Source organism: Melozone crissalis, unplaced genomic scaffold (assembly GCF_028551555.1).
Source record: "Melozone crissalis strain CALT ecotype California unplaced genomic scaffold, PUWL_Pcris_2 ptg000020l_1, whole genome shotgun sequence".
NCBI lineage: Eukaryota > Metazoa > Chordata > Aves > Passeriformes > Passerellidae > Melozone > Melozone crissalis.
The window spans coordinates 1,333,862-1,356,347 of NW_026535798.1; the positions used below are offsets into that span (position 1 = coordinate 1,333,862).

The window sequence follows — 22,486 nt, forward strand, 5'->3', positions numbered from 1 at the left end:
TCGTGGGGGTCAGCAGGATTCGTGAGGGAAAATCCATCCCAAAAAAAATCCCCACAAAAAAATCCACGTGGGAATGGTCCCAGTGGTTTCAGGAGTTTCCTAGGGAGGGGGTTTTGGGGTTGAGGAGAGGATCCTCCTGGAGGCATTCTCTGTGTAGGGAAAGGCAGATCCCAATGGGTTTGGGGGTTCCAGGTGGAATCCTGATGGGTTTTGGGGTTGAGGAGAGGATCCTCCTGGAGGGCATTCTCAGGAAACGGTGGATCCTGATGGATTTTAGGGTTTGAAGAGAGGATTCTGCTGGAGGGGTTTCTCTGTGTAGGGACAGGTGGATCCCAGTGGATTTGGGGGCATTCCAGGTGGAATCCCAATGAATTTTGGGGTTTGAAGAAAGAATTCTGGTGGAGGAGGTCCTCTGTCTCGGGACAGGCAGATCCTGATGCATTTTGGGGGTTTCAGGTGGAATCCTGATGTGTTTTAGGGTTTGAGGAGAGGATACTGGTGGAGGGGGTTCTCTTTGTGAGGACACATGAATCCCAGTGGATTTTAGGGGTTCCAGGTGGAATCCCAATGAATTTTGGGATTTGAGGGGAGGATACTGCTGGAGAGGGTTCTCTATGTAGAGACAGGTGGATTCCATTGGATTTTAGGGGTTCCAGGTGGAATCCTAATGAATTTTAGGGTTTGAGGAAAAGGGACATTCTCTGTGTAGGGACAGGTAGATCCTGATGGATTTTGTGGGATTCCAGGTGGAATTCCTATGGGTTTTGGGGTTTGAGGAGAGGATCCTGCTGGAGGCATTCTCTATATAGGAACAGGCAGATCCCAATGAATTTTGGGGATTCTGAGTGGAATCCTAATGAATTTTGGGGTTTGAGGAAAGGACCCTGATAAGGACATTCTTTGTAGGGAGAGGTGCATCCTGATGCATTTTGGGGGATTCTGGGTGGAATTCTAATGAATTTTGGGGTTTGAGGAAAGGATCCTGCTGGAAGGCATTCTCTATGTAGGGACGGGTGGATCCTGATGGATTTTGGGGATTCCAGGTGGAATCCCAATGAATTTTGGGGTTCGAGGAGAGGATCCTGCTAGGGACATTCTCTATGTAGGGCCAGGTGGATCCTGATGGATTTTGGGGGTTTCAGGTGGAATCCCAATGAATTTTGGGGTTTGAGGAGAGGATCCTGCTAGGGACGTTCTCTTTGTAAGGACAGGCAGATCCCAATGGATTTTGGGTGTTCCAGGTGGAATCCTGATGGGTTGTGGGGTTTGAGGAGAGGATCCTGCTGGGATAGTGCAGGTGGAGAGGGCAGGAGCAGCTCTGGAGCACAGGGAGAGCTCACCTGAGTGGCTGAGGGTACACCTGGGTGAGTGAGGACTCACCTGAGTGAGTGAGTCTCAATCTTACACTGGGAATTTGGGATCCAGAGTGGATTTTAGCTGCCTTAGGGAGGTGCAGGCAGGAGCAGCCCCACCCCAGCATGACCATTTTGTCCCTTTGGGCACCAAACCAGCTGCAATCCCATTCCCTGCCCAACTCCAGAAATTCCAATTGGCTTGAGCTGTTCCAAAGCTGGGATTGTTCCTTTTGTTTTTCCCACGTTTCTCCCTCCACACCAAATCCTACCAAGCAGTTTTGGGCACGTTTTCCTTTCCTTTTGTCCTCTCCTCACCCCTTGCATGGATCCTGGGGAGCTGGTGAGTGATGATCCATGTTCCCACAGCCGGGAGGGAATTCCTGTTAAAACCCCAATCCCAGGTTCCCTCAGCCTCCTTGAGTACAAGGGATCTCCTTCCTCCATTTTATCTCGCAGAAAACGTTGGGATTTGGAGGATTTGTTGACATTTGGAAACCCAGGTCAATTTTACCACTGATTCCTTGGATTCCTGGGTTTCAAAGTTTAAAAAAAAAGGAGATTTTCTTATGTTTTTGTTTCCTGTGTGTTGAACTTCCCTGTGAGGATGGGGAGGCTTTGGCACATGTGCCAAGAGCAGCTGGGACTGTCCTCATCCCTGGAAGTGTCCAAGGCCAGGCTGGACAGGGCTTGGAGCAACCAGGGATAGGGAAAAGCGTCCCTGCCCATGGAAAGGAGTGGCACTAACTGATATTTAAGGTCCCCCCAAGCCAGAATTCTGGATCCCCGGGTGCTGAAGCCGTGTCTCTGTTGCAGTGGTGTCCTGTGGCCACCCCGGGTCCCCTCCCCACGCGCAGATCTCGGGGGACAAGCACACGGTGGGCTCCGTGGTCAGGTACAGCTGCCTGGGCCGGCGCACGCTGGTGGGCAATGCCACGAGGATGTGCCAGCTGGACGGGCGCTGGAGCGGCTCCCTGCCACACTGCTCGGGTGAGGGGGCTTGGGAAGGGCCCTGAGGGGCACACAGACATGGTCACCTGTTCATGGTCACCTGTTCATGGTCATCTGTTCTTGGTCAGCTGTTCTTCGTCACCTGTTCATGGTCACCTGGCTATGGTCATCCATTTATGGTCACCCAGCCACAGTCAGCTGGCCATGGTCACCTGTTTGTTGTCACCCATTCATGGTCATCCCTTCTTGGTCACCTGTTCATGGTCACTGCCATTCATGGTCACCCAGCCACAGTCAGCTGGCCATGGTCACCTGTTCGTGGTCACCCAGACACCATCACCTGTTCATGGTCACCTGTTCTTGGTCACCTGTTCGTGGTCACCCAGATACCATCAGCTGGCCATGGTCACCCGTTCATGGTCACCTGTTCTTGGTCACCTGGTCATGGTCACCCAGACACCATCAGCTGGCCATGGTCACTCGTTCATGGTCACCCATCCATTGTCATCACCTCCCACCCATCATCACCTACTCTTGTGCCTTGAGGAGGAGGCACCTCCCTCCCCTTCCCTTACCTGAACTTCCCTTCCCTGGACATCCCCAACCCTTCCCTTTTCCCCTTTTCTCTTTTCCCCTTTTCCCCTTTTCCCCTTTTCCCTTCCCTTCCTCCCACGCTCCAACCCTCCTTGTTCCCTCACTCCCAGCTGCTCAGGGCTGGCTTGGAGCACGTGGGAATTCCTTCACGGAGGAGAAACATCCCTGGGGCTGATGCTGGAGCCTCCACCTTGGGATTCAGGAATTGTGGCCATGTTTGCATCCATCTCAAAACCAGGGGGGCTCACGGAATCAGGGAATGTTTAATTTGGAGTTCCACTGCTCTGCTGGGGGTGGAATTCCCGGTGAGGGTGACAAGGGACAGGAGCCTCCATCCCTGGTGGCTGTGGTGACTCTGTGCTCTCCTGGCAGGGGGCAGCCAGGGCGTGTGTGGCGACCCCGGGATCCCTTCGCACGGGATCGGGCTGGGGGACGCCTTCGACGTGGGCAGCGTGGTGCGGTTCAGCTGCGAGCCCGGCTACTCCCTGCGCGGCTCCTCCAAGAGGGTCTGCCACGCCAACGGCTCCTGGAGCGGCACGCAGCCCGAGTGCGAAGGTACTGCTGCGACACGGGGCTCTTCTGTGTCCCCAGAATCACTCTGATGTCTCCAGGGCTGTTCTGGTGTCCCTAGGACTGCCCCGGTGTTCCCAGAGCTGCCCTGTTGTCCCCAGAGCTGTTCCACTATCCTCAGGACTGCCCCAGTGTCCCCAGAATTGCTCTGATGTCCCCCGAGCTGCCCCAGTGTCCCCAGAGCTCTTCTGGTGTCCCCAGGACTGCCCAGGTGTCCCCAGAATTACTCTGATGTCCCCCGAGCTGCCCCAGTGTCCCCAGTACTGTTCTGGTGTCCCCAGAGCTGCCCCAGTGTCCCCAGAGCTGTTCTGGTGTCCCCAGAGCTGCCCCAGTGTCCCCAGAGTTGTTCTGGTGTCCCCAGGACTATCCCGGTGTCCCCAGAATTGCTCTGATGTCCCCAGAGCTGCCCCAGTGTCCCCAGAATTGCTCTGATGCCCTCAGCGCTGCCCTGGTGTCCTCAGGACTGCCCCGGTGTCCTCAGAGCTATTCTGGTGTCCCCAGAGCTGCCCTGGTGTCTCCAGAACACCTCCAGTGTCCCCAGAGCTGCCCTGGGGTCCCCAGGACTGCCCAGGTGTCCCCAGAATTACTCTGATGTCACCAGAGCTGCCCCAGTGTCCCCAGAGTTATTCTGGTGTCCCCAGAGCTGCCCCGGTGTCCCCAGAACTGCCCCAGTGTCCCCAGAATTGCTCTGATGTCCCCCAGCTGCCCCAATGTCCCCAGGACTGTTCTATTGTCCCCAGAGCTATTCTCATGTCCCCAGAGCTGTCCTGGTGTCCCCAGAACTGCTCTAGTGTCCCCAGAATGGCTCTGGTGTCCCCAGAACTGTTCTCATGTCCCCAGAAGTGTTCTCATGTCCTCAGAACTTGCCTTTCCTGAGCACAGGCAATGCAGGAGGAACCCCTCGGAGCCCTGGGGGTCGGTTTGTGGTTTCTGGGTGATTTTAATTGAATTTCCCCGTTTCCCCTGGCAGTGATTTCCTGCGGGAACCCCGGGACTCCCAGCAACGCCAGGGTGATCTTCAACGACGGCCTGGTGTTCTCCAGCTCCATCATCTACCAGTGCAGGGAGGGTTATTACTCCACTGGGGTGCTGAGCAGGCACTGCACCGTCAATGGCACCTGGACTGGGACCAGCCCCGAGTGCACTGGTGAGCACTGGTGGCGCCTCTGGTTTTAACTTTTATATTTCTCAGGTTCTGTGCTGCTTTGGTGTGTGGGTCTGGGCTTCATATCAGGGATGGTGAGCTCTGTGCACAGAGCAGGGAGACAAAACAATTCCTGCTCCAGCTGGGCACCAAGGACAAATGAACCAAATCGCAGGCTGCAAACCTGCTCCACATTTAACTGGTTAAACCCCACCTGGAAAAAAACATTCAGGACCATCCCAGGCGTGGTTCCAGCTGCCAGAAATTCTCCTTTTTCCCTTCCTTGGCAGTGATCAACTGTGGAGACCCCGGCGTGCCGGCCAATGGGCTGAGGCTGGGCAGTGACTTCACCTACAACAAATCCGTGGTGTTCCAGTGCACTCCTGGCTTCATGATGGAGTCAGACAGAGCTGCTGCCCTCACCTGCACCAAAGACCGCACCTGGAACGGCACCAAACCCGTCTGCAAGGGTAAGGAACCCTGCAGGACACAAGTTTTGGAGGCCACCAGAGTTTCCATGAAAGCCTGGCTGGGCGTTCCTCATCTCCCTCATTCCACACACAAAGTTTGGCATTTGTCAGGGAAGCAGCAACGCCTTGCTGTGCTCAGGGCTATCAATCTGTGCCTGGCAGGGAGGGAAGGAGTTGCTGCTCTCCTTCAAAGCCCAGGGAGTAAAGTGATTTTGCACAAAAAACTCGGATCAAGCTCAGATGAAATATTGTGTTTTTCCAGCAGACGCTGTGCTGGCATCACCCAGAAACATCTGAAAAATGTTCCCTGCGAGTCTTTTCATTATTCTGAGATGGCTCCTGTGGTTCAGAGATAGAAAAGGGAAATAGGAAAGCAGTGGCTGGGCAGGCTGGATCTGTTTTCCTGACCCCCCAGCACAGATAAAATGTGTGGCAGCATCGCTGCATTCCTTTAAAAATCTGGAAAATTCACCTGTCACGGAACTGATATAAAAACAGGCCACATAAAAACCCTCAAATGCGCTCCAGCTCCTTCAGAGGCTGTAAAGAGCAATTCTTCCTCTCCTTTTTCATCCTCTGCACTGAGCAAATGCTGCAGAAATGATCCAGAATGTGGCCAAGAGTCTCATTTGGAGGCACAGGTTTGGCTGCTCTGAGCTGAAGAGCAGAGCGCTGCAAAAATGTCATCTCCAAACACCCCAGAGTGGGTGAAAACCCGACAGGTTGTGGCTTCAACTGCTCGTCTGAGCCTCAGCCAGGTTGTCCAAAATGTGTGAATCTTCGGGGAAATCGGGGATGAGCTTTCACACCATGTCAGGGCAGATTTTTACCTTCAGCTGGGAACGAGCGTTGACTTCAAAATCGGATTTGTGGAGATGCTGAGGGAAAAGTTCTTCCCCCAGAGGGTGGTGGGGCACTGAGCAGAGCCCCAGGATCTCAAGGAATGTTTGGACAACGCTCTCAGGGATGCACAGGGGGGGATTTTGGGGTGTCTGTGCAGGGCCAGGGCTTGGATGATCCTCATGGATCCCTTCCCATGGGATATTTCATTATTTGGGATTGAACTGCAAACTTTGAAGGGTTTGACCCCACTTTGTGCCAATCCTGGGAGATGCTCTTGGAGAGCAGGAGGTGACTTTGCACCTAGGTGGAATTTGCTTGTTAATGGAAATAATTAAGAAGTGGAGAGACCTGACTCTTCCTTTTCCTTTTCCTTTTCCTTTTCCTTTTCCTTTTCCTTTTCCTTTTCCTTTTTTCCTTGTCCTATTCCTTCTCCTCCTTTTCTTGTCCTCCTTTTCCTCCTTCTTCTCCTTCTTCTCCTCCTCCTTCTTTTCCTCCTTCTTCTTCTCCTTCTCCTCCTTCTTTTCCTCCTTTTCCTCCTTTTCCTCCTTTTCCTCCGTTTCCTCATTTTCTTCCTTTTCTCCCTTTTCTCCATTTTCTCCCTTTTCTCCCTTTTCCTTCTTCTCCTTCTCCTCCTTCTCCTTCTTCTCCATTTCCTTCTTTTCCTCCTCTTCTTCCTTCTTCTCCTTCTTCTTCTTCTCCTTCTTCTCCTTCTTCTTCTCCTTTTCCTCCTTCTTCTCCTCCTCCTTCTTCTCTTTGTCATCCTCCTTTTCCATTTCCTCCTTTTCCTCCTTCTCCTTCTTTTTCCTCCTCCCCCAGCCATCACCTGCAGAGCTCCCCAGGCCATTCCCAACGGGAAGGTGGTGGGGTCAGATTTCAGCTGGGGTTCCAGCATCAGCTACGCCTGCCTGGAGGGTTACCAGCTGTCCCTGCCCGCCGTGCTCACCTGCGAGGGCAACGGCTCCTGGAGCGGGGAGATCCCCCAGTGCTTCCGTGAGTAGCCACCTGCCCTCTCCTCCACCAGGATTCTGCTTCAAATCCAGCTTTTTAGGGCTTTTTCCAAGTTTTTTCCCCAAGCTCTGTGTCACTGAGCAGCTCAGGGTTTAGAGGGATCTTGCTGTGCTTCGTGCCCCGTTCATAAATGGAGTTTTCCAGCAGCTGGAGTGGGAATTTTTGGTGCTATGGGGATGGTTCAAGAGTTTGGAGCCAAAGTCTGGCTGCTCTCCCACCTCCTTCATGGCTTGGTTTTTTGGGAGCCTTGCTTTGGCATCTGTGAAGTGCAGGCGGGGACACAGGTGGTCACTCTACCCCTTGTGACAGAAGGGTGATGCCACATTTGGGATGAATCCAGGCATTTTCCATGTTCCTGCCTACAAAACATCCTCAAAACTGGGTGTTTGACCTCAGTGACTCAGTCTTCTGCAATCAGCACTCCTGGAACTGCCAAAAAAATCTTTTAGCAAAAGGCACCGTGTTGCAGCAGAAGTTGGGAATGTTTTGTGAAGGCTGGGTGGGTTTGATGCAACAGCAAACACCAAAAAAAAAAGAGAATTAAAAAAAAGGAATTAGCATCTCCTGGTGCTAAAGGCAGCTCTGAGTCCCTTTTCCAGCTGCACAATATCCATTTTCATATTAAATCCCACAAAACCCCTCACTGTTCCTCACACCTTTCCCAGGATCCGGGATAATTAGTGGGCTTTCCGTGTGATACAGAGCCAAGGAACAAAGTGACACCGTGCAATTAGGGGAGAGAAAAAAGAGGGGGGAAAAAAAGGCAAATCCGGGGGAGAAGGTGGAAGTTAATTAACAACCATGGACAAAAGGAGATAATTACAAGGAATGCAGCCAGCAGCACCTTCAGCCACCCCTGATTCCCGAGCTGATCATGGAGTTGGATGGGCTGTGATGGGATGTGGCATTCCTGGGGGCTCTGTGGCCACCTCCCTGTCCCTTTGCTGTTGCAGCCGTGTTCTGTGGGGACCCGGGCACCCCAGCCCAGGGCAGGAGGGAGGACAGAGGCTTCACCTACCGCTCGTCCGTGTCCTTCTCCTGCCTGGCCCCGCTGGTGCTCGTGGGGTCGGCGCGCAGGTTCTGCCAGTCCGACGGCACCTGGAGCGGGACCCAGCCCAGCTGCATCGGTAAGGGGGGCTCAGTGAAGGCTTTGGGGGCTCAGTGAAGGGTTTGGGGGCTCCCTTCACCTCCAGTCCCAACCCCTTGGGGGTCCTTGGAGGTCAGGATGGGAGCAGAGGGCAGAGAGGAGAGCGGGGTGACCGTGGTGCTTTGTTGTGGTGTTGTGAGGGTCCCCAGGATGGGGTGAGAGATGGGAATTGACTCCCAAGTTCTCAGAAAGCTGATTTATTATATTATGAAATTATATTAAATATATATTATATTAAATATATTAAATATATATTATATTATATTATATTATATTATATTACATTATTAACTGATACTATATTATGAACTTATAATATATTTTATATATATTATATTAAACATTATTTATTATGTATATATTAATATAATTATAATTGTATTTATATATATAATTATAATAATAAATTTATTATAAATATTATATAAATATATATTTTATATATATACTTAAATATGTATTATATATAAATATACTAATTAAATATAATATGTAATATATAATATATATAATATATGATATATTAATATGTTATATATTATATTATAGTATTGATATAATATCAATCTATTAAACATATTTATAAATATATTATTATAGTTATAAATATAAATATAATTGTATAATAAGTATAAATTATATATATTTATATATTAAATAAAATTACATCATATCATATTATAAGAAAATGCTATACTAAAACCATCCTAAAGAAAGAGAAAGGTGACATCAGAAAACCAGAAAAGAATGAATAATAAAAACCCGTGACAGACTCAGAGAGTCCAACACAACTGGCTGTGATTGGTCATTAATTAAAAACTTGGTTGCTTCTTTCTGCAGCAGGCAGGGATTTAAGGAACAGGAAGATCCATGTGTTCTCCTTGTTGCTGTGTGTTCCTTCAGAGCCAAATCCCATTTGTGTTCCAGAGGTACAGCAGGACCCGTGTGCCTGGAGGGCTCTGAGCTCTCCCATAAATCCCTTCCCTGTTTTTAACAGATCCCAGCCTCACGACGTGTGCAGATCCTGGAGTGCCTCTTTTTGGGATGCAGAACAATTCCCAGGGATACCAGGTATGGCCGTGGACGATGGGTGTGCCACAAAGCCAGCCCTGCTCGGTCCTTGGCCTGGATTCACGTGTCCTCCCATGGACTCCTGTGTTATCCTATGGATTCATGTGTTCTCCCATGGATTCCTGTGTTATCCCATGGATTTTTGTGTTCTCCCATGGATTCAAGTTTCCTCTCATGGATTATTCTGTTCTCCCATGGATTCATGTGTCCTTCCATAAATTAATGCCTCCCATCATGGATTCACATGTTACCCCATGGATTATCCTGTGGATTCATGTGTCCTTCCATGGATTCTTGTGTCTTCCCATGGATTAGTGTCTCTTCCCATGAATTCACATGTTATCTCATGAATTCACATGTTATCCCATGAATTTCTGTGTTGTCCCATGGATTCACGTGTTCTCCCATGGATTCATGTCTCCCCTGATGCATTAATGTCTCCTCCCATGGATTCATGTCCTTCTTCCATGGATTCTTGCATCTTTCCATGGATTATTGTCTCCTTCCATGAGTTCACGTCCCCTCTCATGGATTCTTGTGTTATCCCATGGATTCTTGTGTCCTTCCATGGATTAATGTCTCATCCCATAGATTAATGTGTCCTTCCATGGATTAATGTCTCATCCCATGGATTCATGTGTCCTTCCATGGATTCCTGTCTCCTCCTGGGAGCAGGACACCCCAACGTGCTCCTTTAGCCCTCTGAGTGGGTTTGCACAGCATTAATTAGGCAGTGCATTGTATCTGAAATTAATTACAGTGCTAATTAATAGTTGCTGCTATTCACATTAATTCCCATTAATTTTCAGGCCAAATCCTGCAGGTGCTTTTGCTAATCCCATCTCTCATCCAGCAGGAAATCGTTGGAATGGGGACAAAAATCCCACAGCGGCTCCCTTGGGGGGCTCCATTCCCACCCATTCCCTGCTGGGATAGTGGATGGCAGAGTGGATCCTTCCATTTTCCTGCTAATTAGTCACCTTAATCTTGAAGTTTAATTAATTTATTTTATGTTTAATTAATTTGGAGACACCATAAATGGGATTTTTGCTCAGCTGGGAGTGGAGCTGCTCCTGTGAGGGATGAGGTGGTGACAAGGGGATGGAATGAAAGTCTGGGAATCCCTGGGAAGCTGAGTGATTGTCTCCTGTTGGGACAGGTGGGAAGCATCCTGTTCTTCAGGTGCCAGAAGGGATATCTCCTGCAGGGCTCCACCACCAGGACCTGCCTGCCCAACCTGACGTGGAGCGGCGTCCAGCCCGACTGCGTCCGTGAGTCCTGGGAATGCCAACAGGGAGCTGGGGCCCTCAGCCAGGCTCTGCAAAAGGAATCCTTGCAGAAAATGTGTGGCATTTTAGGGAGAATTGGGGATTGCAAAGGCAGTTTTTAGTCTGGCACTCAGTTCTGGGCTCAGAGGTGTTTCAGCACCTTTTGGTTTTGTCTTTTTCCCTTAAAAATGGGGGTGGCCAATCCTGATTTTCAGCTCATCAGCTGGAGCCAGGTTCAGCTTTAGCCAGGAAGAGAAACCCAGCATGGGAAGCTCTTCCAGCTGGGAAAAATCCCTGTGAGCTGTGGTGTAGAACCTCTTCCAGGAGGGTTCCCCTGTTGCTGTCACCGTGTCACTTCTCACCCTCCCCGTGCCCACCTGGGTGGTTTCTCTCACCTGTTCTCCCTGTCCCCTCCAGCCCACCACTGCAAGCAGCCCGAGACCCCATCCCATGCCAACGTGGGTGCCCTGGACCTGCCCTCCCTGGGCTACACCTTGATCTACTCCTGCCAGAGCGGCTTCTACCTCACCAGGGGCTCCGAGCACCGCACCTGCAAAGCCGACGGCAGCTGGACAGGGAAGCCCCCCATCTGCCTGGGTGAGGGGCTGGCAGCACCAGCTGGGCTCTGAGACCCTCCCCAGGCTCTCAGCTTGTGGAGATCCTGGGCCTTGAGGTCCTTCAAAGGTGGTTTTCAACCTGCAGATAAACTCAAGATTCAGTTTTGGTGTCAGAACTCCAAGGAAGGAGAGGGGAGGTGTTTTCAGCCTTGATTTTGTTCCCTTAAAAGTTGTGGGATGGCCCAGCCTGATTTTCGCTTGGTGGGAGGGTCTCCATCACTGGTCTCCATTGCAGAATCCCAGAACATGGTTGGAAAAGGCCTTTGAGGTCATCAAGTCCAACCTGTGACCCAACACTCAGGTGCCACCTGCAAAGAGTCACCTGAGGATCTTCTGGGGAGTTTTTGGGTCTAGAAGAACCTGTACAGGACAAAAATTGTTTATCTCCCCCACATTTTACCTGCCACAGAGTCTTGGATGAAGAACTTGTTCTGATCCATGGAAATGGAGCCCTGTGGCTCTCCTGGAGTGGGGTCACTCTGGACACTTGGGGTTGGAGCAGAGGGAAAGGCAGGACAGGCTGGGGACAGTGGCTGAAAGGTAGAGAGGGACCTGAGGGTGCTGAGGGACAGGAGCTGGCCATGAGCCAGGTGTGCCCATGGTGGATCAGGGATGGACCAGCAGGAGCAGAAGAAGGATTGTCCCCTGTCTTGGGCACTGGTGAGGGACACCCTGAGTGCTGTGTCCAGCTTTGGGCTCGTCCATCTGGGACATGGAGGGAATGGAGAGTGTCCAGGGAAAGGAACAGAGCTGGAAAAGTCCTGATGGAGCTGAGGGGGCTCAGCCTGGAGAAAAGGAGGCTCAGGGGGGACCTTGTGGCTCTGCACAACTCCTGACAGGAGGGGACAGCCCCAAATTGGGCTCTGCTCCCAGGGAACAGGGACAGGAGCAGAGGGAACGGCCTCAGGCTGGGCCAGGGCAGTTTGGGGTCGGATTTTAGTGAAAATTTCTGCACAGAAAGGGTGGTCAGGCCTTGGCAGGGGCTGCACAGAGAGGTTTGGAGCATCCAAGGAAAGCCTGGACGTGGCACTCAGAGCTCTGGGCTGGGTGACAAGCTGGGCATTGGGCACAGCCTGGGCTCTGTGACTTTGGGGGGCTTTTCCAGTCTCAGGAATTCTGGGTGGGCAGTGCCAGACCCCAGAACAGCATAGCATAGCATAGAATAGAATACAGTACAGTACAATGCAATGCTATGCAATACAACACAATACAATGCAATGCGATACAATGCAATAATGACCAGCTGTGCTTTGTCCCCTGGGCGTGGCACTCAGAGCTCTGGGCTGGGTGACAAGCTGAGCATGAGGCACAACTTGGGCTCTGTGACCTTGGAGAGCTTTTCCAGCCTCAGGAATTCTGCGGGGGCAGTGCCAGACCCCACAATACAATACAAAGCAATGCAGTGCAATGCAGTGCAATGCAATGCAAAGTAATGCAATTCAATGCAATGCAATGCAATACAATACAATACAATGCAATGCAATGCAATGCAATGCAATACAATGCAATACAATACAATACAATACAATGCAATAGTGACCAGCTGTGCTTTGTCCCCTGTCCCAGCCGATGTCCGGCCCAGTGGGAGACCCGTGGGCACCGCGCGGGAGCCGCCGCTCGCCAAGGCCTCAGGTGAGGCTCAGGGGGCTCCTCCCCGTGGGCACAGCCCTAAAACCCCCTCAAATCCACCCTCCTGAATCCCCTCCTCTGTGTGAAAAATGCCAATCGCTTGTTTTTAACATTTTAAAAGTTTAATGGTAATAAAAGGGTTATAAAAATAGTAATATAATTTGAGTAATAATGATTTGGACAATTTGGATTAGGACAATATGAGACAATAGAGACAAAGAGTTATGTACAGTCTGGGTATCCAAAAAAGGACACCTGTTAACAAAGGATTAACCATTAAAAGCAACAGCCTGTTGCATATTCATACACCTCATACACGATGCATAAATTCCATTCAAACACAGGATTCTGTCTGGTCGGTCCCTACTTCTTCCTCTGAATCCTAACAGCACCTTAGAGGTGGGAAGAAGTTCGTTTCTTCTGATAAGAAGAATAAATTCTGTTTCTCTGAAAGATTTAGGTGTCCTGTGGCTGCTATCTCAGTGCAAGTCTTTTCTTTAAAAAAAAGTATCCTACATAGCATAGTTTCTATTTTAACGTTTTTTATATCCTAAAACTATATTTACCCACTACTTAAGAGAATTAATACAGCATCACTTTCTAACACAACACATATAATATTAATGTTAATATTTGAGAAAAGCCAATCATAAAATACATGCATTTTTCACACTCTGGAAACTGCCACATGCCCCATCCTATTCCATGGACAACAAACAGGATCCTTACAGGAGCTGAACATCAAGATCCATATTCCTCCCCACAGCATTCCAGCCCTTCCTGTACATTTATCCTTTTTTATTTTAAGTTTTCCTAATAAGTTTATTTGAGCTTTTCCTAATAAATTATTTTGGGGCTGGTTTGTTTTTTAAACTATCCTTGTGTTTTTGGTCACAACAGCCAAATTAAAGTTACTGGTTTTGTCTTTGTCCCTCATGGTGATGGCTCAGAGCAGGTGTGATTGAAGATACTTAAAATACAAAATATTTTTGAAATATTAAATATTTAAAACAATCTAATTATTATCAGTGAATTCAAAGAAAGACAGAAATCCTGCTCTGTTTTTTTTTTTTTCCTGAAAAAATGGAAATGCTGCTGGGTTTTTTTTTCACATCTCTCACTGCTGTAATTCCAGTGCCTGCAGATGTGTTTGCAAGGAATTCCCTGTGGAAAGGCTCCTACGAGTACATGGGGAAGAAGCAGCCAGCCATGCTCTCTGTCACCAGCTTTGACCCTGCCACCAGCAAGGTCAACGCCACCTTGATCGACCACAGCGGGGTGGAGCTCCAGGTGTCAGGTGAGGGACAGACAATGTGACCTTTGGGAGGGGGTGGCATTGGCACTGCCAGGGCCGTTCCCTGTGTGGGAACTCAGCACATCCCTTTGGATGTCCAGAGTTGCCGAGGACCCCATTGCGGGGCTCAGAGACCCTGGCACACAGCCCACAACACCTGGGGATTTGATTGTGACCCCTGGAGCAAGTTACCAGCATTGTATGAGGACCTGAAAGTCACACAGGTTTGAATGGTGTAATAACAAAATGATCACAGGGTGAAAATAAAGATTTTAGGATTTTTGGTATGGGGGTTATGGGGACAAGATGGAGGAACTTGGACGTTTCCAGCCTTTCTCCTTCTCCTTCTTGTTCTCCATTTTCTGCAGCGATGTTGGCACTTTGGGATTGGTTTAGAGTAGAAGTGCACTGTGTAACACAGGTGATGGGTATTGGGAATTAAGTGTAAATATGTTATAGGTAGTTTGTAGTATAAAAGGACAACACAGAGTGCCTGTGGCTGCCCTGCTGAGCAGATCTTGGCTGGGCAGAAAGAAAATTTTATAGATAAGAATTAATAAACAACCTCAAGACCAAAAAGTGAAGAGTCCAGACTCATTCTTCAGTTGCACGGGCCGAAACAGAGACACCCTGCACATCTTAGGGCAGAGAATATCAACAGCAACACGAGAGCACTGCTGGGATGTTGTGATAAAAGCCAATTCTGGATTGGATAGGTCATATTTTATGGGATTATCAGAGGTTATATTATATATAACACTATAAAATATAACCTATATCTATAATAGGTTCTATTTTATAGTGTTATCAGTACTGTGTCAAATCTTACTGGTGGACAATACATTCATGCTTAATTTATGGGTCAGTACAAGGTATTTTGCTTGTTTGTCAAACTTCTGTATTTTTAGTTAGTTTACATATTTTTTCTACTGATTCTCATGAGACAGCTCTTATTGTTTATACTGGTGCAATTATTTTTCACTCTAGGAATAGATCTTTATGTTAATGAATCTTTCATACCAAGATTGTTTTCTCATGGGAACTTGCAGCCATTAATTTAGGCCTGATTTTATGAGGCCTTTCTTTTATAATTTCTCTTCCTGTCTGCATCACTGGGACACCTCTAGGGCTGTGTCCAGTTCTGGTCACTCATGGCCAGAGAGACATTGAGGGGCTGGAGTGTGTCCAGAGAAGGGAATGGAGCTGGAAAAGGGTTTGGAGAACTCCTGATGGGGCTCAAGGGGCTCCCCACAACTCCCTGACAGGAGAGGGGTCAGGCTCTGCTCCCAGGATGAAACAGCCTCAATCTGTGCCAGGTTGGATTTTAGGGAATATTTCTCCATGGAAACACCTTGAAGCTGCCCAGGGATGTTTGGAGTGCCCATCCCTGGAGGTGCCCAAGGTAGGACTTGGAGCTTTTGGGTAAAAACCATGAAATTATGTGAGCTGGACTTTGATGATCCCTGGGGGTCCCTTCCAGCTCATGATTCCATCAGTGCTCCATGTCCCTGCCCTCCTGAATATTAATTAAATATTGAGTTGAGTCCTTTCCCATGTGGAAAATACCTTCAGTATCCTGGGCTGTGTTTCCCACCACCAACTCAAATCCTGACGTAGTTTCTCTGCTCTCCCACTCAATTATTTCAAACCAGAGCTGACAAAATCCCATTTTTTTTCCAGGGATTTACAAGAAGGAAGACGTGCACCTGCTGCTCCAGGTGTACCAGATCATGGGGCCACTGGAGATATTTGCCAACAAGTTCAGGAATGACAAATGGGCCCTGGATGGACACGTGAGTGAACAAAACCCACCCTCCCATGGCTGTCCCAGCCTGGATTTCCCTTCCCTGGAGCTGAGGGATGATTCCCAGAGCTGGGAGGGGACATGTGGCACTTTTCCAGCAGGTGACAGCTCCTCCTGCAACAGGGGGTTGGTTTTATTGCCCTGGGGTTTGGAATCCATCATCTCCCAGATAATGCTGGAGGAGAAACCAACGGGATTTGTTCCCTGTGGATGTTTTACATCTGCTCAACATCTTGCTGGAAAAGCTTATTTTCCCTACTCCTCACCCTTTACCTGTGTCTGGGAGTTTCCCAAGCCCTTTAGGGATCCAAAGGAGCTTGGAAAAAATGTGGATCCAAGTGACCCATGGCCACTTTTTCCCCTCTCCCTCTGGAATCACCAATGTCCTCTCCAGTTTATCACAAACAAGATTTTTTTAGCTTCCCTTCCTTTGAGAATGGAGAATTTTCAGCTGTAGGGCAGTGAAACTCCTTAAAAAATGCCAGAATTTTCTGGGGAATTGCATCAAATTAATGCACTTGGAAGGGGCTGGGGTGAGCTGGGTATTAAATTCAAGGAAAAGTTGGATAAAACCATTGATTTCCACTCTCCACAGGTCTCGTCAGAGTCCTCGAGTGGCACCTTCGTGTACCAGGGCTTTGTGCGTGGCAAAGGCTTTGGGCAGTTTGGCCTCCAGAGACTTGGTAAAATTCTTTGGATTTGCACTTTTCCCCTCAATTCCAGAAGCTCCATTTTGGCCTGGTTGGGGGTTTCCAGACAGGGAATTTTTCTCCAATCCCTCGCTTGAATTTTCGGCGCTTTCCGAGTTCTGCTGAGCTTGGTGTGAGGTTTGTGGGAGACAAGCAGCACAAAACAAACAGCAAAGGATAAAATTTGTAATTTGGGAGCAAAATGAGGGATAACCAGGCTGCTGTCCAAAGGCAGGGAGAGTTTGGAAGCACAAACAACACCTGGATATATTTATTTCCATATTCCCAGATCCCTGCCAAGCCCAAATCCCATTCCCACCACAGCAAGTGTCTCCATCAGAAATCACAGAGGCTCTTGGGAGCTTAAACCCCCCAAAGTTTAAGCTCCTAAATACCACTTAAAGCATGGTTTGAGCTCTTTAATCCCTCAAGATTGCTGGAATCTCGTCACCTTTATGGATGCTCGTTATTGCAGCATTTCAGAGTCTCCTTAAAGCCCAACTTCATGCATCCAAGTTGGACATTTTTGGCAAAATAAATCAATTTATATATCTCTTTAATTGCAGATGTAAATAAATGATGAGCCCTAATAGGCTGGATTTCCATCCTTGCACATCCCTTTTTAAATTCCATTTTCCAACACCACTTCGCTCATTTTGCTGCTGGTGCCACCTGTACTTTGAGCCAAGGCCTTTTCCCCCAGCAAGGGTTTGGAAATGTGGGAAATGTGAAAGGAAAATGAAGGAAATGTGTTCATTTCTGCTGTGTTGCAGACATCAGCATGATGGAAAATGATCCTGAATCCATAGGCCACCACTTTGCATCCAACAGCAGCTCCGTGGCAGCCGCCATCCTTGTGCCTTTCATCGCCCTGATTATTGCAGGGTTTGTGCTTTATCTCTACAAACACAGGTGGGTTTGGGACAAGAATCCCAAAAGCTGAAAGAAATTCAGGGATTTCAGAGGAATTATCAGTGAGCTGGGCTTAAAATCATCCCCTTTAGGGCTGGTTTAATTCAGGAGGTGGGACAAAAACAGAAGGTTTGGAAGGTTATTGCAGGGTTTGTGCTTTATCTCTGCAAACATGGTTTTGGGGCAAGAATTCCAAAAGGTGAAAGAAATTTAGGAATTTGAGAGATATATCCGTGAGCTGGGCTTAAAATTCCCACCTTTAGAAATGGTTTAATTCAGGAGATGGGGCAGCAACAAAGAGGGTTTGGGAGATTGGGAGAGTAATTCCAAAAGGTGAAATAAATTCAGGGATTTGAGAGGAGTATCAGTGAGCTGGGCTTCGAATCCCCCTTTTAGGGCTGGTTTAATTCAGGAGGTGGGAAAAATAAAGCATTTCTTTGGATTTGGGATTTGGGAGAGGAGAGCAATGGTTTTTCTGGCCATTAATGGGATTTGTGGCCACATTTGGGAGGATAAAAAGCAAATTCCCCCCCTCCCTGTGGCTTTGAATGTGGTGTAAATTCAGTTTTGTCCTGATCAATGCTGCAAACCCCCAGATGGATTTTCCTGCCCCATCCCCACAGGTTTCCCCTGTCACTGCCCCCCCTCAGGGCTGTCATCTTGATTTCTTAAGATTTTCTAAGCATTCTGAGTTTACATTCATGTAACAAACTTTCTCACACACTTTCTGTAAATAACTCATTGTTTTGCATTCTTTTATGGAGGAGGAGAAATTTGCTGGACTGTTGGTTTGTCCAGCGTCATTGGAGAGGTGGCACTGTCACCCTCCAACCCATTGTCACTTTTGGAAACCTATAAATTTTAGAATCAGAAGATAAATTTTCAATTTTTTTATCTTGAAAGCAGCGCTGTGTGTGCATTGTGTGTTCCGTGTTGTGTAGTGACATCACCTGTGTGGGTTTTGTCCCCGATGCCACAGGAGGAGACCCAAAGTCCCGTTCAACGGCTACGCCGGCCACGAGAACACCAACGTGAGGGGCACCTTTGAGAACCCCATGTACGACAGGAACCTGCAGCCCTCAGACATCATGGCAGGCGAGGCCGAGTTCACAGTGAGCACGGTGTGCACGGCGTATAGCGCCGTCCCCGCGCGGTGAGTGGGACACGGCCACCCCACGGTCACCAGTGGGCCCTGGGGGCTGTGGGGTCCTGGGATGAGGGGAGGTGGAAGGGGTTGGGAGCATGGAGTGAGTGGGGAGGTGGAATGGGTTGGGGTTGTGGAGTGTGTGGGGAGTTGGAAGGGTTTGGGGTCATGGAGTGTGTGGAGTTGGAAGGGTTCTCTTCGGATCATGGAATGTGTGGGGATCATGGAGTGCGGGGAGTTGGAAGGGTTTTGGATCATGGAATATGTAGGGTGTTGGAAGGGTTCTCATGGGATCATGAAGTGCAGGGAGTTGGAAGGTTCTCATGGGATCATGGAATGTGTGGGGAGTTGGAAGGGTTTGGGGTCATGGAGTGAGTGGAACTGGAAGGGTTTTCATGGGATCATGGAATGCAGGGAGTTGGAAAGGTTTGGGATCATGGAGTGCGGGGAGTTGGAAGGGTTCTCTTGGGATCGTGGAATGTGTGGGGAGCTGGAAGGGTTTGGGATCACGGAACGCATGGAGTTGGAAGGGTTCTCTTAGGATCGTGGATTGTGTGGAACTGGAAGGGTTTGGGATCATGGAGTGCAGGGAGTTGGAAGGGTTCTCTTGGTATCATGGAACATGGGGAGTTGGAAGGGTTCTCGTGGGAATCTTCATGGGATCATGGAATGCATGGAGTTGGAAGGGTTCTCTTGGGATTGTGGATTATGTGGAGCTGGAAGGGTTTGGGGTCATGGAATCTGTGGGGAGTTGGAAGGGTTTGGGGTCATGGAGTGTGGGGATTTGGAAGGGTTCTCATGGGATCATGAAGTGTGGGGAGTTGGATCATGGAGTACAGGGAGTTGGAAGAGTTTGGGATCATGGAGCGTGTGGGGAGTTGGAAGGGTTCTCATCGGATCATGGAATGTGTGGAGTTGGAAGGGTTTCCATGGGATTGTGGAGTGAGTGGTGTTGGAAGGGTTCTCATGGGATTGTGGAATGTGGAGAGGTGGAAGGGTTCTCTTGGGATCATGGAGTGTGTGGGGAGTTGTAAGGGTTTGGGATCATGGAGTGTGTGGTGTTGGAAGGGTTCTCATGGGATCGTAGAACGTGGTGAGTTGGTTTGGAATTATGGAATGTGTGGAGTTCCATGGGATCATGGATTGTGGGGAGTTGGAAGGGTTTGGGATCATGGAATGTGGAGTTGGAAGGGTTTGGGATCATGGAATGCATGGAGTTGGAAGGGTTTTCATGGGATTGTGGAGTACAGGGAATTGGAAGGGTTCTCTTGGGATCATGGAGTGTGTGGGGAGGTGGAAGGGTTTGGGATCATGGAATACATGGAATTGGAAGGGTTTCAGATCATGGAGTGTGTGGAGAGTTGGAAGGGTTCTCATGGGATCGTGGCATGTGGGAAGTTGGAAGGGTTTGGGATCATGGAACATGGGGAGTTGGAAGGGTTTTCATGGGATCATGGAGTGTGTGAGGAGCTGGAAGGGTTTGAGATCATGGAGTGTGTGGAACTGGAAGGGTTCTTATGGGATCATGGAATGTGTGGGGAGCTGGAAGGGTTTGGGATCATGGAGTGTGTGGGGAGTTGAAAGGTTCTCTTGGGATCATGGAATATGGGGAGTTGGAAGGGTTTGGGATCATGGAATGTGTGGGGTTGGAAGGGTTCTCATGGGATCATGGAATGCAGGGAATATTCCATCTGGAATGCTCCAATTTTAGGACACCAAAGCCCCTTCCCCAGAATTCCCATGTGCCATGACCAACCCCCTTGCTCCCCCAGATTCCCGTGGCCGGTGTCCAGTGTGGATGACGTTCCCACCTCACCATCCATTCATCACCTCCCTGCTCCCGCCCCGCCGAGGCCGCGGGGAAGCTGCTGCACCTCCCCGGAATTCCCGAGGGGCTGCTGGATCCACCTCCAACCTCCATCCTGCTGGATCTCCAAGCCAAAGGTTCTGCTCCGGCCCCGCTCCCAGACCTCGGGAAGGCCTGCTGGTCGGAAGGCTTTCCCCAGCTTCCCAAACTTTGGGAAGAGCTTGGGCCACAAAGAGGTTGTGCACAAGGTGCTGGATTCTGTGGAAAACACCTGGATGGGACAGGATGAGGATTTGTGTGTCTGGGTTATTTTTTTGGTTGGATTTTCTACCCCAGGGCTTGAGCAGAGGAAAGGTTTTCAAAGGGGAGCTTTCCAAACCTTGGGAAGCTTTTCCCCTCTTCCCTGTGTTTGGTTTTCCTTTGGGCATTCCTGGATTTACAGAAAACACCTGGACGGGACAAGATGAGGATTTGGGGTTTCTGGGTCATTTCTTGGTTGGAATTTTTACCCCAGGGCTGGAGCAGAGGAAGGGTTTTCAAATGCAAAACTTGGGAAGCTTTTCCCCTCTTCCCTGTGTTTGATTTTCCTTTGGGCATTCCTGGTTGGATTTATGGATAACACCTGGATGGGACAGGATGAGGATTTAGGGTTTCTGCATTTGGGTCTCTGGGTTATTTCTTTATTGGATTTTCTACCCCAGGAAGAGTTTTCCCAATGGGACCTTCCCAAAAGCTTTTCCCCTCTTCCCTGTGTTTGATTTTCCTTTGGGCATTCCCAGCCGGGTTTTTCCTGCCCCATGTTCCCCCTGATCTGAGCTGGGCCCAAATCCCTGATCAGGAATTCACTGCCAGGCGATTCCTGAAGGGACAGGAATATCCAAAGGGACAAAAATCCTCTCTGAAAAGAACTCCACACTAATTCCCCCAAAAGCTGCACAAATCCTTTGCCCTTTCCAGACTGATCCTCCAAAGGGCAATGCCAGAGGAGTTTTAATTCCCATCCTGAGCTGCTCCCTTTATTTCCCTGGGGCACTGAGGTTTCTCGGGATTTTGTGGGAGCAAAAACTCCAAAGGATCTTTGTGATCCAAAGTTTGCTTGGAGTCTCTTTAGGATCAGGGGAGGCAGAAGTGCCATTCCCAGGTCACTGAGTCCAGGAGGCTCTGAGGAAAATCAGGATGAGCCCTTTGGAATGGGGGTTTCCATCCATGCTCCAGTTCCAGCATGGATCTTCTCCTCCCTGAAGCTCTTCCTGGGATAATCTGGGATATTTTTTTGTTATCCTTGATTTTCTGGGTGTAAATACATCAGTATTTTATTTTTGTTACTCCTGGCTCTCCCACAGGGAGCAGAATTCCCAGACTGCCAAAAAATGCCGCCTGTCCTCCCAAAAATGTCACTTCTCCTAAAAATCCCACCAAGGTGCTCTGATTTCTCCCTGGGAAGTGGGAGTTGGAGCCTGAGCCCTGATCCAGCATGGGCAGGGGTCAGGGAAATGTTCCCACATGGATTTGGGGAGGATCCCAGGATGAAATTTCATGGATTGGGATGGTGTCAATCCCATTGGGGCTCCAAAGGAATATTCCTTTCTTCCCTTGTCCCCCTTCCATCCTCCCAGGGCTGGAACCAGGCTGGGATAATCCCTTGGAATCCTTGGATCCCACCCTGCCTCCACTGGGCTCTCCTGGCCCATCCCTGATCTTTTCCAAGCTCAATTATCCCTAAAAACCCCAGAGCCCAACCCAAACCCCTGCCCTGCCACGTCCCAATCCCAATTCCAGGCCCCAAAATTCCAACAATCCCTGGAAGCAGAGCTTGGATCCATCCAGGTTCTTGTCCAAATCCCAGGGAATCCTCCCACACCTGGCTCCCACTCATTCCATGGAAAATCCAGGAGAAATTCATATCAGGAGTGCAAAATAAATCCAAAATATTTAAAACCACCCAGGCAGGGAGAAGGGGGAGCTCGACTTTAATGGAATTTGCTGCTTTGGATCCATGAATTCCCTTTTCCTGCTCTTGCCCAGGGAGCCAAGGAAGTGGGAAAAGGGGTTTATCCCATTTTTTTGCAAGCTGGCTGAGATCTGCTCCATGCCATTCTCCATCCTTGTGCCCAGAGGACTTGCATATGGTAAAAAAAAAATATGGGAAAAAGGGAAAAAAAACTAAAATAA

General features: G+C 49.1%; 1 protein-coding gene across 1 annotated transcript in view; it reads left to right on the forward strand.

Moving 5' to 3' along the window:
* LOC128937664 (CUB and sushi domain-containing protein 2-like) overlaps positions 1-18,520 on the forward strand; it is a 139,811-nt gene extending 121,291 nt beyond the window's left edge. Inside the window, exons 52-66 of the mRNA XM_054277459.1 lie at positions 2,169-2,342; positions 3,270-3,452; positions 4,438-4,614; positions 4,902-5,081; positions 6,741-6,914; positions 7,886-8,059; positions 9,077-9,150; positions 10,310-10,421; positions 10,836-11,015; positions 12,602-12,667; positions 13,800-13,961; positions 15,639-15,751; positions 16,358-16,445; positions 17,225-17,363; positions 18,343-18,520. Of these exons, the coding sequence (XP_054133434.1) occupies positions 2,169-2,342; positions 3,270-3,452; positions 4,438-4,614; positions 4,902-5,081; positions 6,741-6,914; positions 7,886-8,059; positions 9,077-9,150; positions 10,310-10,421; positions 10,836-11,015; positions 12,602-12,667; positions 13,800-13,961; positions 15,639-15,751; positions 16,358-16,445; positions 17,225-17,363; positions 18,343-18,520 (2,174 nt within the window). The remainder of the gene's footprint in view (positions 1-2,168; positions 2,343-3,269; positions 3,453-4,437; positions 4,615-4,901; positions 5,082-6,740; positions 6,915-7,885; positions 8,060-9,076; positions 9,151-10,309; positions 10,422-10,835; positions 11,016-12,601; positions 12,668-13,799; positions 13,962-15,638; positions 15,752-16,357; positions 16,446-17,224; positions 17,364-18,342) is intronic.
* The last annotated feature ends 3,966 nt before the right edge of the window (positions 18,521-22,486 follow it).